The sequence below is a fragment of the Primulina eburnea genome, chromosome 18 (genome assembly GCF_022965805.1).
Source record: "Primulina eburnea isolate SZY01 chromosome 18, ASM2296580v1, whole genome shotgun sequence".
Classification (NCBI taxonomy): domain Eukaryota; kingdom Viridiplantae; phylum Streptophyta; class Magnoliopsida; order Lamiales; family Gesneriaceae; genus Primulina; species Primulina eburnea.
In genome coordinates, this window is record NC_133118.1 from 23,028,930 (window position 1) to 23,043,475 (window position 14,546).

Below are 14,546 nucleotides of genomic sequence, written 5' to 3' on the forward strand. Positions count from 1 at the left end.
TTTTTAAAAAAAAAACCGATGTCCCCAACTAGTTGAATTTATTTTCAAATTGATAATAAATCGGTTCATAGATTATTTTATTAAAATCAATCAACTTCCACATGGTCTGCAAGTGGTCAACCATAGTACTATTAATTTTGACAAACTGGTCAACCCTTTCGGAATATATACACAAACCTTACAAAACGGGTCTTACCTTAAAATCTCCGAACGGGACCCACACCCCTGCCAGCGATTGAATTCCAAACGTGATCCTAAAAATTTACCCCAAAAACCACAAGGAAACTTCGAGGACAAAAGGGAGAAAAAAGTTAAAGAAAGAAGAAACAAGGAAAGCAGAATCCCAGTTTTTGATTTGGAGTGAGAAATGGATCCTACTGTCCCTATAAATTCGCTCCGAAAATTGTTTGCATTTATTTATTGGGATACTATTTGCTCCTCACTTCAAAATCTTGCCTTTTCCTCTTTTTCCTCTCAGGATTCTCTATTTTTGCGACCTTTCACTGATAAAACCCGTGTAGGAATTATTAGGTTCTGGAAGTTGAAGGATCTTCTTTTATTTTTCTGACAGCGTTTTCGAAGTATCCTGCGCAAGAGGTCGGAAACCCACGTTTTTTCTCTTTTTACTGTCTCTGTCTGTGGAATCTGGACGCAGGTTTTACGGGGTTTTCAGTTATATGACTGGGTTTTTGTTTGCTGTATATATGGGCTGATTTATGGTTTTGAATTGAATAATAAAAATCGAACCTGCAGTTCTTGCTGTTTCTAGGTGCGCTTGTGTGTTGATTGTTATTTCGATCGAGAATTTGAATAGTACAGGGGCTTCTCTTGGTCAAATAATTTTTTTTAACGTTCTGCATTGGTCTTTGGGTAACTTTTTCATTTTTTTGGCACTAAATTGGTTTAAGAATCTGATTTTGTTCGACTGATTGAGATATAAGTTGGAATTGAAGGTTATGGATTGGGGTTTTCTGGTTTTTAAGGTTATTTCCATCATGATCTCTACTTGGCTAGAAATGCCTGCTTTCATGATCGCTATGTGGTTGATTTAAGTTATCTCGTCCACCATGTTTATCAAGTAAATTATCCTTTTTGGAAAATTTGTAGTCCTCGAGAATCGATTTATTGGAAAGCAGAAGTTGGTCCATGTCGATTTTAGGGTAAATAATTCTTTTAGTTTGGGCTCTGAGTTTTCTTTTGTTAAATCTGAGGCTTGATGGTATCTTTTTTTTTTGTTTTATCAATTTATGCGGCAAATGGGAGTGAAACTTAGTCGTAACGGTCTATGAAGTCGAATTTTCCGCTCATTCTTCTTCTATTATTGCTTTTCTTAAATGCACTACGAATTTATATCTATTTGAAAATCGTATAATGCCACTTTCTTTTGATAATCAATCAAACCTTGTATATATCCAAGTGCTTGTTGATGAGGTTCTGAGTGCCCTGGGGGCCTCTGGCTATTTTTTTTAATGTTATTGATCATTGTTATCCTTCAGGCTATAAGTTTGTTCTCAACTGATAGCTTAATCTAGTAATCTTTCCAACTAGGCATGGTGTCAGCTTACGTGTTTTACCGTTTACATGTATATACATCTACGTGTGTGTGTGATTTATCCTGCGCTTAATGTCGTTATTATTAGATCGAGCAGATTATTGCGCTAGAGTTTGAGTTCTATACTTTTTAAGAGAATCTTGATAACGTGGGAACATCTTTTTTGACGATAAGTTCTATTAAATTTTACAGAGATGGTGACTGAATCAGGACTTTCTGCCCAAATTGTGGCGAGTTCCTTTGTGAAGCAATACTACGCAGTACTCGAAATATGTCCCGAAAATGTCCACAAGTTTTATCAGGAGTCAAGCCAGCTAGGCTGGGCGGAACCTGATGGTGCTGTGACATCAGTGACAACATTGGGCGTACGTATTTTAAAAAGAACTTACCAGGAAAATGTTTGCTGTGGTTTTTAGCATAGTTTTATCTGTTATTACATTGATATAACAAAATTTTTTCCAGTTCAATTGCTCTATTAAAATGTAACATATATTTTCATTATCTCAATGCAGGGAATTGATGACAAGATTATGTCTGCTGATTATAAGAACTGGTCTGTTGATCTCAAACATGTGGACTCCCAATATTCTAAGGACGGAGGAGTCGTGGTAGCCGTAGCAGGAGTTTTGACTGGAAAAGATATTACGAAAAAGAATTTTAATCAAACGTTCTTTCTTGCAAAGCAAGAGAGAGGCTTCTTTGTCTTGAATGATATTTTTCGATATACTGACGTATGTGAGTCAATAACAAATGTTGTTGTCCCTCAAGATGGCAAAAGCAATCAAACTGATGAAGCTGCTCGAACTCAGAATTCAGGTCTTATCTTGATCCTGGCTCGTCGCAACACCTTTCAGTTTGTACTTAGAACTCGTTATTCTAGTATTTTTTCCAGTAATTGATTGTCTGAATCTTTTTTCTTGGATTTCCATCTCCTGGTGCTACATCCATTTGCCATAAATCAGCACAAACTGAATTTGAGGTTGAAAATGGAAACGTCGAGGAAAAATCCAGTCCTCCTGTCTTGAAAAAATCTGTCCCAATAAACATTTCTTCTGAGGTTTCACACGAGGACATGAATTCAACTCTTGCACCTGTGTCTAACATTAAAGAGGATTCTCCGAAAATTAGCTACGCTTCAATCGTATGTTATTTGACACTATCTACTTTAAGATTTCTATTCCGTTTCTTTAGACATCCACATAATCAACTAACAACGTGTTTATCTGCAGTTGGCAAATGCTAATCATGCGACTTCTCCAAAATCTTTTAGCATTCCTCCAAAAGCTGACTATAAAACAGCCGTTTCAACTCCAAAAGCTGACTATAAAACTGCAGTTTCGACTCCAAAAGCATCTTCTCCGCCTGGAAATGGATCTTTGAAAGTAGCAAATACTACTAATGCCTCTTATACAGAAGGTAACTTTTGGGGACTTGAAAATATATGCTGCTACTTATCCTTCCATTCCATTTGGTATAATTTATTCGAAAATACAATTACAGGTCATGGAATATACATAGGAAAATTACCTTATGATGTCACTAAACAAGCAATTGCAGAAGAAGTTAAAAAGTTTGGACAAGTTAGGAGAGGTTTAGACAGTATCCAGATCAGAAGACATGAGGTTTGCTTTGGACTTTTATTTTAACCTTTTGTTTTCGATTATATCTTGTTCTTCATGTTTTTATTGATTTGGGTCGTGATTTTTTGCCAGGATGGATTTTGCTGTGGTTTTGTGGAATTTGAGTCAGCAGATTCTGCTCGTCTTGCAGTAGAGGTACATGTTGCAATGCTCATTCTATCATCTCAAGATACTCGGCTTTATTACATAAATATATAGTAAACCATGGATCCTCTTAAACAACTCTATCTTGGGATAGTTCTCGAATGTTGATTCATCTATTTTCAGGCTCACCATGTTTACTTTGGTGAAAAGGAATCTTATATCTCGTACAAGAAGGCTTCCAATCAAGGTAACCTTCGAAACGATCACGGGCCATCTGTATCATCTTTAAAATTGCCCGTGTAAATTTATACGACGAATTCATTTTTACTTAAGTTGTGGTTATTCAACATTTTTTTGACGATGATATATGTTTTATGTTTCTTGATTCTGGCTACACTATTCTTTTTCTGGGATTAAACTTTTCTACTTTGATTCTGCATGAGCTACATCTGAGACCTGAGTATCCGCGAAACAAATGGTCGAATAAATGTTTCGAATTGTGAACAAATTTGATTTCTCTCCAATGTTGGTGTCTGATCACAACATGTTTCTGCAGTTAATAACAAAGGCAAGGGAAGGTCTCCGTCAAGGGCTCGAATTCAAAACAACTATCCCAGGGGAAGGGACACTAACCGAGTCACTAGCAATGAGAGGTTTCAGAATGGCAACCATTCCGGTTTCGAGAAGGGCCTAGCGAGAGATGCTCAGCCAAGCAGGCAAGTCGCAGAGCGGTGGTAGAACGAAAAGCGAGAGACGACATGAGACGTAGCTGGCAAGCATGGATGAAGTTCAACTCAAATCCTTGTGTAATTAGTAGTATAAACGAAATGAGACATTTTATCTTTCAGTTGGTACATTAAATTTCAATTTGTTAAAACTAAACTTATTGATGAACTTAACATTCAACCAAAGAATGTTTTTATTTTTGTTCATGAAATAGTTTTTGTTTACGATATTCTTTGGTGCTCTGTAAGTTTAATATTAAAATTTTAGATATTATATTAAAACTATCTAGCCATTTTAGTAAAATTAAAGACTTTAAAAAAGATTTTTTTTTATAATAATGTGATGTGCTACAACCAGTGATTCGTAAGTATTTATAAATATAAATAAATAGGACGAAATCCTTACTCTATTCGGTGTTTTTAATCATCCAATAATTTGCAACTCATTTGCATGAATTATTAGAAATTAAATATACTAAACATTATATATAAACAAAATACAATAAAAAAATTGACAAAATATTCGATCAATTTTTTTTTTAAAAAAATAACAATAAATTGTAGCTCAAAAACGAAAAAAAATTAATTGAATGGTTTGTGAATAATTTATTATATTTTTTTATAACGATATAAAATTAATTGAATGGTTTGTGAATAATTTAATATATTTTTTATATGTTAAATTTTTAATAATTAAAATAAACGAAACTTATTAAACAAAATATAACATATTTCCAAGATGCATCTTAACAATCCGATTCAATTGTAATCGCGTTAACGAACCATGATATTTTGTAACAACAAATTGAGCATGATTTCGTTAAAAATCCAAAATCCTCTGGTACAATTATAGAAAGTAATAAAACGAGAGTTTCGGTTTTTCAATTGAGGAGTCTCTTGTGAGACGATCTCACGAGTCTTTATCTGTGAGACGGGTCAACCCTACCGATATTCACAATAAAAAGTAATACTCTTAACAAAAAAGTAATACTTTTTCATGGATGACCCAAATAAGAGATCCGTCTCACAAAATACGACCCGTGAGACCGTCTCACACAAGTTTTTGCTTTTCAAATTAGGCCATGAAAAGCCTCGCTCTTCTCCGCATTTCTCCACTCCAATTCTCTATAGTTTGAACAAAAATCGTGATGCATCCCACTGCTACCTTGAGTTGTATCCTTGACTTCCTACTGTATGAGATTGCCTGTGCGCAGGACTTTCCTACCTGGAAGAAATGAAGGGACTTCTTGAATCCCACTTTGCGTGAGTTTTAAGACGACATGCGCCATAGCAATTCTAGGTAACGGGTATTAATTCCGCTTGTCGATTAAATTTACCAGCTTTTCGTGTATTCTTGACGATTGTGATACGTGTGGCTTGATATATGATCGATAAATGATGAGAGAATGTGTTTCTCACCCCGATTATTTGAGAAAGCTTGAAGTAAGTGGGTTTCGTGTATTAGCTTTTGGGATGGCTTGGTTTAAGCCAGAAGAGGGGGTGGGGGATACTTTAGAAGTAAGATAAATTGGGGAAGATGAAGCCCGGAGTTCCTAGTCGTGAACATGAAGTTATTAGAAGTGTGCTAGTATGTTATTGTTGGAACATTTCTTGTTCGCAATCTTAATTTTTATGTTAACAAAACTTGTTTATTTGTTTATAATGTATTTAACTAAGTGTGCAGGTAGCTGGAAGCTTCGAACTGATCAGTTATCGAGTCAAACTGGAGCTGAGATCAGTTACTAGCTGTCAAAATCACAAACTGAAGACGTCCAACTGATCGTACAAACTGAACCAGTCGAACTGGAATGTAAACGAATAATTCAACTGATTGTCCAGCTGATAGGTGGTTCAGCAGAAGATCTTCAGAAGCCCAGCCAGCTGATGAAGTGTTCAACTGATGAAGAGCCCAGCTGACCAGTTCAACTGAAAGAATGAAATCAGTTCAACTGACGAGTCAACTGATTTCACCAGCCCAACTGAAGATCTGTTTAGATGACCAGCTCAGAGCACCAGTCAGAACCAATCAGTTACAGATCAAGACAAGCTTCATATTCTAGTGGACTCCAGCTATACACAAGGGTACAAAAGATATTGTACGATCAAGGTACAATAAGAGACGTTGAATCAGAGCTTAAAGCCAAAAGTTCCGAAATGAATTTCGAGGAACATATTCAAAATGAAACGGTCACAATAATTAAGTCTCACTGTATGTTCAGTCAAACGCCTATAAATAGAAGCCGAAGCTCAGTGAAGACAAGATGATGAGAGTTGACAAGTGAAAAGAAGAAGGCTACGCATATTGCATATCAGCTTACAAGATAGAAGCAATCAGCCTAGAGGAAACACTTCAACGTATTATCACCTTAGTTTTATAAGAATATTTCCCTTTATGTGTGAGAACACCTTTCGGGTAGTTTTTAGATATCAGTTCACACACACACATACACACCACTACTCAAATTCCGTCTTGAACAAAGACAATAAACTTTTGTGCGTAGTCTTTCTCACATAGACGTTAAAGAAGTGTTGGCTGGAAGGTGATGCCTTCAGTTCTAGTCCAGGATTTCAGTTAAGTAGGGGGTAAGTCCTAAGCTGGGTGGGTTATTACACTTGCTGTAATTAATCAAATTCTTCTAGTGAATCCTACCTCGAGGTAGTAGAAGGGGTGACGTAGGAGCAGTTGAAGTCTCCGAACATCCATACACATATCATGTGTACTCTAACTGTTAACCCCTAGCTTTAAACTGACTTGATCAGTTTGAGTATCTATCAGTTCATTTCTAACCATAACTGAACTGATACATGCGAGAATTGATCCCCCTTATCTTCAGTTAATTAGTTACACAAGATTAAAAGCTTTGACCGAATAGTTTTCTTAACGAAAGATTACTTCGAGCATTTTCTTCTTGATTTTATTTCAAACTCGATCTAATTCATCGGTGTAAACATTATTATAACACGAGCTATTGCAGCTCATCACATTTTTAGAGGATTTTCCTGATCCCAACAGTTTTGCAGTGGGAGACTTGATTCTTGGAGATTGGGAAATTAGTAATAGGATTGACTGAATTCGATTTGATGTCAAGTTCTGGCTTTGATTTACTTCGTGGCTTTTTCTAATTTTTTAAGTTGTAAGCATAGGAAAGTTAAAGATCCACAGTTGTATGACGAAAAGGTATAAGAAAGCCAAAGATTTATCATTTTTCTATGATTTATACAAAATGGTATTTGATGTTATTCGGATAAATCGGGTTTAGCAAAGTCAGGGCGATCCACTGGATGGTGATATAGTGTTTAAGGAAAATGAGTAAGGGAATGATATATCTTGTGAGAAAAATATATTCTGGGCTTCTACCGTGACCTGCAAACAATGAAATGAACTCGTGAATGGGTACCGGAGGAGTGTCCGGCGTATCAACTCCGATGCTTAAATTAGCAGGTGAAGAAGAAAGGTGTAATGACTTGTATATGTGTGAATATACGTGATTGCTCGATAATCCAAAGTTCCAGAATCTGTAAATGAGATTGATACCTGCTATTTATAGGAGGAAATCCCATTATTACCTTGTTTTCAGTGTCCACCTACTAAGTATGGTCAGGCGGCTGCCCATACCTTGCTTCTGATGACTTCTCTGACACGCCAAACCCATGTTGTTCTGACAGAAATTCTTGTCAAGCATAAGGTAGCCCATACTTGTACACGCTAGTGTGGCACACTTCTCGAGGTAGCCCGGGTAAAAAGTTTCCGGGAGCTTGTATGAGAGCTCGGGCTCTTGATTGCCCGGGAAGAAAATATCCCGAGGTAATCCCATGCTCGGCCGCTGAAAAAAGTGATCTGCATATTGATTCTATTTTGGGCTATCCATTTAGTTTCTCGGGTCATCCATGACCCGGGCTCCTATGGGGGTATCACCACCCATCCCTTAAATAGTCGGGCTAGAGTCATACTCGCTGTCCCGATCAGTCATGCTTGGCCTTTAATAGAAAGATTACCAGTTCCAGATTATAAAAGCATCGGAGGCTTCAAATATCCCAGAGATGGGATGAGGTGTCGGGAGCTTCAATTTCCCGGGATGTAGATAAGATGTAGGGCCCTCATGTCTCCCGAACTTTAAATAAGATGTCGGGGCCTCATGTCTCCTGAACTTTAAATATTTTGTCGTTTAGTATTCTCGGGTAGTCAGGATGATGTCATGATGACGTATGCCCTAGAATTCCAACGGTCTGAAACGTTTCGTATTCCGAGAATATGATAAGTCTGACACGCTTCGATATCCGTGCACGTCCTTTCATATGCCTGCACGTCCTTTCATATATATATATATATATATATATATATATATATATATATATATATATATATCAACCAACCCTCTTCATTTGTCACTTTCTGCAATTTCAAATTCTCTCCATATTTCTTGCTTTCTCCAACGTGCAGCGCTCCTCCACTCCGGTGGTCTTCCTACTCTCAAGCCTTCATCTCCAATCGATTCACGTAAGTTCCTTCTTTCTTTTCTTAAAAAATTCGGGACATGATCGTACCTTGGTTATTAATAAGCCCACGGCTCTACACCCTGGCTCGGGGCACCACATCTCGATCATTCCCAAGTCTCGGGACATGATCCCCAGCCCAAGGCTCCATACCTTGGTTATTAGTAAGCCCAGGGCTCTACACCTGGCTCGGGCACCACACCTCGACCATTCACAAGTCCCGGGACATGATCCCCGGCCCAGGGTTCCACACTAGTTATTGAAACAAACCAAGGTCATGTACCCTAACTTAGAGGGTCTACACCTAGGTTGTTTATTAAGTACGAGGATTTTCATTCAGACTCAAGATTCAACATCCTGGTTACTTATTTGGAGTGACCGGTTAATTTATAACACTTAGAAATTTTTGTGCTTTCTTATTCACAAGTTGTGATTGAGGTTATTTCTAAAGCTGGGTATATGGAAAGCATTAAAGAATAAATGGAAACACTGCGTATGAAAACAAAATGGCTAACATTTCATTCATAAAAATCCCAGAGGCTAGAGATTACAAAGAAAGGAAACAAAAGAGAAATTACAACCCTACTCTAAATCTATTGAAGTAGGCTGCTCCCCGGCCTCCCCATCTGGAGTATTCCCGACCTCCGCATTAGCTAATCATCCTTGAGAAGGGAGTCAATGGCTTTATCAATATCCGGGAAATCTTTCTTATCGGTAGGAAGAAGGCCCTCCTCTTCAAACTGCTCCCGGAATTTTTCAAATCCGACCTTGAAGTTATCATAAGACTTATCTTCAACAACAGCTCGGAAGACTTGAGCAAAGAGGTCCGTCACTCCTCCTAAGTAAGTTGTAGGGCCTCCAGTTTGTCTTGTGCAGCAATGCCTCGGTGCTGCTGTTGGTTGGCTTCCTCCTCGAGGTAACGAGTCCTGGACTCCAAGAAGGAAAGTCGCTTTTGCATGTTTTCCTCTCGGATCAAGCCTTCACCATAAGCAGTCTGAGCAGAGGCCAGTTGTTGGTTGGCCACTTCTAGGGAGGCCTTGAGACTTGTGGTCTCTTCTTCATGGGCCCTCGTAACCCGGGCCAACTCTTCCTGTATTTGCCCGTGAAGATCATGGAAGGACCGGGCCAGACCAGCTTCTTCTTGGCTATCAAGGCCACTTCTTCAAATGTCGAGATCATCATTTGAACGCCCTGGTCAAGAGTATACAAAAGGAGTTAGTAAAAAAAATGGGAAAGAAGAAGAGATGGTACTATACTTACAAAAAGAATACGGTTGGAACCTTCGAAGAGCTTGGGGTTGGGGCTGGAACTCTTCAAGTAAGTCTCCTCCTCAGGAAGGAGCATACTCTTGAGAAGGTGGACCTCGGTAAGAGAAGGCCCTTCAAGAAAGATATTGGACTGAGGGGGCGGTTGCCTGGAAGTTTGGGAGGATGAGTGAGCCTGTTGAGTCACCGAGGGGCGTAGCCCGGAAGCTTGATCAGCCGGAGAGGCCTCCTCTTCAGGGGCACCCATCGCTCTTCTGCGATGCCGTAGAGGGATGTGGTCCACATCCTCTACAGAAGACCGGGGCAGGGCAGTAGTCTGGGGGAGTGGCCCCGCTCTGCTTGCCTCGGCCACTTGTGTAGTGACCGAGACTTCAGTTTCATTGGCCCCTCGGGCCAGGGCTTTCTGGGCAGCTGCTTCCTTAGCCGTTTTCTTCTTTTTGGCCGTTGCTGCCTTCTCAGCCACCTTTTTTTTTTTTGCAAAAATGGCCTGCATCTCAGTATTACCTTCAAGATAGAGTTGTAATTAATATTGTAAGTGGAAAAGAAGGAAAGTAACATAAGAATAAAGGAAAATTACCAGGCTGAGCAGCCAAGCCAGCTACTTCATCAATTACCCTGTCGATAGGGTCCTCATCCCGGGTACTCAACCCGTATGTAATGAAATTTTTCTCCTCCAGCAAGACAGAGGAAGGGAATTTTCTTTCCCTTACTAGATTGTGACTCCTGGAGTAGGGCTCTTCAAGCTTGTAGCCGTGGGGGTGCTCGGGTTGGGTAGGGAGATTGGCTAAGAAGCTAGTAAGACAGAGAGGATGGGAAGGAAGGGTTATGTAAAAGAATCTGTCTTTCCACCCCTTTAGAGAAAAAGGGATGCCATCAAGGAAGCGGTTTTTCAGCCAGGAAAAGAAGGAAAAAACATTGTCACCGAAGCGAAAAATGAAAAAGTAAAAGAGGATGAGGGGGTTGATGAGGAGGTTGTACATTTTAAAAAGAATAAATACCGAGGCCATGATGCGGAAAGAGTTAGGGTGTAGTTGATTTATGGGAACTATAAGAAAATGGGCCACATCAGTATAGAAGGAAGGGATGGGAAACCTAAGACTACTATGAAGCTGGTCCTCAAAGAAAGTGTAAAAACCTTTCGGGGGCTTTTCTGCCCTATCCGAAGGACCGGGAATAAGGATGGAGAAGGAAGCAGGGATAGAGACTATGGTTCTAAGCTCCTCCTTGGCTCCGGGATGAAGGGTGCTTGCCATGGTAAAAAAAACATGAGGCACTCGGGGCCTCAGAGGAGGGTGGGTTGGAGGCTAGGGCTTTGCCTTTCCTTTTCTTAAAAACTCGAGAGGGGCCCGCAGTAGAGGAACCCACGGTTTCTTCATTTTTTCGGGAGAGATAGTCAATGAAATTTTGGGGGGGGGGGGGGGAGAATAAGAGGAATCAGAGCGAACCACTGCTGATCCATACTCTGATGAACCTTGCGCATTCACCCCAGAGGTGGAGGAGGTGGAGTTCGACATTTTTAATAAAAGAAAGAAGGAACTTAAGTGAATCGATTGGAGATGAAGGCTTGAGAGTGGGAAGATCACCGGAGTGGAGGAGCGCTGCACGTCGGAGAAAGAAAAAAATATAGAGAGAATTTGAAATTGCGGAAAGAGACAAATGAAGAGGGTGGGTTGATATATATAGGCGGAGGAGGAAATTATCCTAAACCGTTGATCAAAAGTTGAATCGGATGGTTAAGATGCATCTTGGAAATTGTGCAGGCATATGAAAGGACGTGCACGGATATCGAAGCGTGTCAGACTTATCATATTCTCGGAATATGAAACGTTTCAGACCGTTGGAATTCTAGGACATACATCATCATGACATCATCTTGACTGCCCAAGAATACTAAACGACAAAATATTTAAAGTCCGGGAGACATGAGGCCCCGACATCTTATTTAAAGTCTGGGAGACATGAGGCACCGACATCTTATCTACATCCCGATAAATTAAAGCTCCTAGCACTTCATCTCATCTCTGGGATATTTGAAGCCCCCGATGCTTTTATAATCTGGAACTAGTAATCTTTCTATTAAAGCCCAAGCGTGACTGATCGGGACAGCGAGTAAGAATCTAGCCCGAATACTTAAGGGATGAGTGGTGATACCCCCGTAGGAACCGCTGCTGATTCATACTCTGATGAACCTTGCGTGTTTGCCCAGAGGTGGAGTTCTACATTTTTAAGAAAAGAAAGAAGAAACTTACGTGAATCGATTAGAGATGAAGGCTTGAGAGTAGGAAGATCACCGGAGTGGAGGAGCGCTGCACGTCGGAGAAAGCAAAAAATATAGAGAGAATTTGAAATTGTAGAAAGTGACAAATGAAGAAGGTGGGTTGATATATATAGGCGGATGAGGATATTATCCTAAACCGTTGATCAAAAGTTGAATCGGATGGTTAAGATGCATCTTGGAAATTGTGCAGGCATATGAAAGGATGTGCACATATATCGAAGCCTGTCAGACTTATCATATTCTCGGAATACGAAACGTTTCAGACGGTTGGAATTCTAGGGTATACGTCATCATGACATCATCTTGACTGCCCAAGAATACTAAACGACAAAATATTTAAAGTCTGGGAGACATGAGGCCCCGACATCTTATTTAAAGTCCGGGAGACATGAGGCACCGACATCTTATCTACATCCCGATAAATTAAATCTCCTAGCACTTCATCTCATCTCTGGGATATTTGAAGCCCTCGATGCTTTTATAATCTGGAACTAGTAATCTTTCTATTAAAGCCCAAGTGTGACTGAACGGGACAGCGAGTAAGAATCTAGCCCGACTACTTAAGGGATGAGTGGTGATACCCCCGTAGGAGCCCGGGTCATGGATGACCCAGGAAACTAAATGGATAGCCCAAAATAGAATCAATATGCAGATCACTGTCTTTAGCGGCCAAGCATGGGATTACCCGGAATATTTTCTTCCCGGACAATCAAGAGCCCGAGCTCTCAGACAAACTCCCGGGAACTTTCTACCCGAGCTACCTCGAGAAGTGTGTCACATTCGAGTGTACCAGTATGGGCTATCTTATGTTTGACAATCATTTCTGTTAGAACAACATGGGTTTGGCGTGTCAGAGAAGTCAGCAGAAGCAGGGTATGGGCAGCCGCCTTACCATACTTAGCAAGTGGGCACTGAAACAAGGTAATCATGAGATTTCCTCATATAAATAGCATATATCAATCTCATTTACAGATTCTGGAACTTTGGATTATCAAGCACTCACATATATTCACACATGTACAAGCCATTTCACCTTTCTTCTTCACCTGTTAACTTAAGCATCGGAGTTGATACGTCGGACACTCCTCTGACGCCCATTCACGAGTTCATTTCATTGTTTGCAGGTCACGGTAGAAGCCCAAGATTACAGAGATATATTTTCCTCACAAGATATATCCTTCCCTTACTCATTTTCCATAAACACTATATCATCATTCGGTGGATCGCCCCGACTTGCTCACCCGATTTACCCGGTAACATCAATAACCAAAGTTATGTCGAGATGGTTGCAGAAAAGAATTTGAGAGGAGTACTTAGATCCCAAGTCGATTGATCATTATCCCGAGATAATATAATCATAGTGGATTTTTTGAACATCATAAATGGTTACAAATATGAGCTTTCGTGCCTGGCTCGTGCAGATGGAACTAGATATTGTATGCTCCATTGTCATGTCGAAGAGACCACTTGTCAAAAATGGAATGAAGAACACATGGAGAAATCAGACTCTTTTTATGATGGCAAAATTTTTGAAGATCTGGTGAGAAGATTCGAGAGGCCAGAAGCAGAAACCGTTGGGATTCCCCATTGTTCAAGTTATGGCTTTCTAGAGATGGAATCGAAGAATCCTCATATGCTATAGTAGATCCTGCTACATATCAAACAAAAAAGGTAGACTCAAAACGTTGGGACATGAAGGTACTGCAACCTACTATTGCGATACAAAGTGCACGGTTAACAGAGGCAAATTCTCTTTATGAACCCAATAGAGCAACACTAGAGATAACAAATATGATTGTGGAAGCTCAATCTCAGGCTATAGGGAGGACCCTTGAACGGTCTGTCTCTTGGACCAGCCTCACCAAATCTGAACATTTCACAACTTGTTAGCTTGCCACAGCTGCGTATGCTCGTACGAACATTCATATAATTAATCGTGCAGTCGAGTTTAAATGGTCCGCCTCCACCTTTCGACGCAGACAATGAAAAGAGGTTGTTTGTAGATTACTTGAATAGAGAATTCGGAACTAGTTGAAGAAAGATATCCATCCGTTATTGGATCACAACATTGAGAATGTTAGATGGTTGTATTTTAGACATATTTCACGTTTTGTTTTTGGGTTTTCCAATTTAGTTTATCAACTCAAAAAAGCTGGTTGTTGTGGTTAATATTGAATTTTTGTGCGAGTATTTTAAATATTATCAGAATTTGGTGGGATAAAACCATGTTTTCCTCTTCTTGTTAGAAAAATGAGTTTTGTACTCATTTAGAATCGATAAAATAATTTGAGTGATCTACGTAGTTGTGAGGCCCGAGGCCAAAGAGGGCGGGGGGTGATCGCCGGTGCCATCAGTTGCACGGACAATAAGCGGCTCCTGGCAGGCTTCTAGGTGGAGGGAACATGAATGAACCGACCCACACGGGAATGAGAGGGATTCCGAGACTGTTCAATGTAATGGACTGTACAGTTGAAGAGGGCTTAAAAAGATTTGATTTGTACTACTCAT

At 39.9% G+C, this 14,546-nt stretch overlaps 1 protein-coding gene and 1 pseudogene across 2 annotated transcripts; both read left to right on the plus strand.

The window, feature by feature from the left end:
- Positions 1 to 249: 249 nt before the first annotated feature.
- LOC140820160 (nuclear transport factor 2-like) lies at positions 250 to 4,231 on the plus strand. Of its 2 annotated transcripts, none has more exons than XM_073180482.1 (9): positions 250 to 597; positions 1,745 to 1,917; positions 2,065 to 2,368; positions 2,515 to 2,693; positions 2,782 to 2,968; positions 3,053 to 3,174; positions 3,265 to 3,327; positions 3,460 to 3,523; positions 3,833 to 4,231. In XM_073180482.1, exons 2-9 carry the CDS (start codon positions 1,747 to 1,749, stop codon positions 4,012 to 4,014), a joined length of 1,272 nt encoding a protein of 423 aa, XP_073036583.1. In that variant the 5' UTR covers positions 250 to 597; positions 1,745 to 1,746; the 3' UTR covers positions 4,015 to 4,231. The 2 variants fall into 2 exon arrangements, with proteins under 2 accessions (XP_073036583.1, XP_073036585.1); XM_073180484.1 differs by lacking the exon at positions 250 to 597 and adding an exon at positions 634 to 655.
- Positions 4,232 to 10,815: 6,584 nt separating this feature from the next.
- Positions 10,816 to 14,248, plus strand: LOC140819170 (protein KTI12 homolog; annotated as a pseudogene).
- The last annotated feature ends 298 nt before the right edge of the window (positions 14,249 to 14,546 follow it).

Coding starts and splice junctions, on each gene's coding strand:
- LOC140820160 (XM_073180482.1), top strand. CDS start 1,747: ATGGTGACTGAATCAGGACTTTCTGCCCAAATTGTGGCGAGTTCCTTT. Junction 2,694..2,781: donor AAATTAGCTACGCTTCAATC/GTATGTTATTTG, acceptor GTTTATCTGCAG/TTGGCAAATGCTAATCATGC. Junction 3,524..3,832: donor CAAGAAGGCTTCCAATCAAG/GTAACCTTCGAA, acceptor ATGTTTCTGCAG/TTAATAACAAAGGCAAGGGA.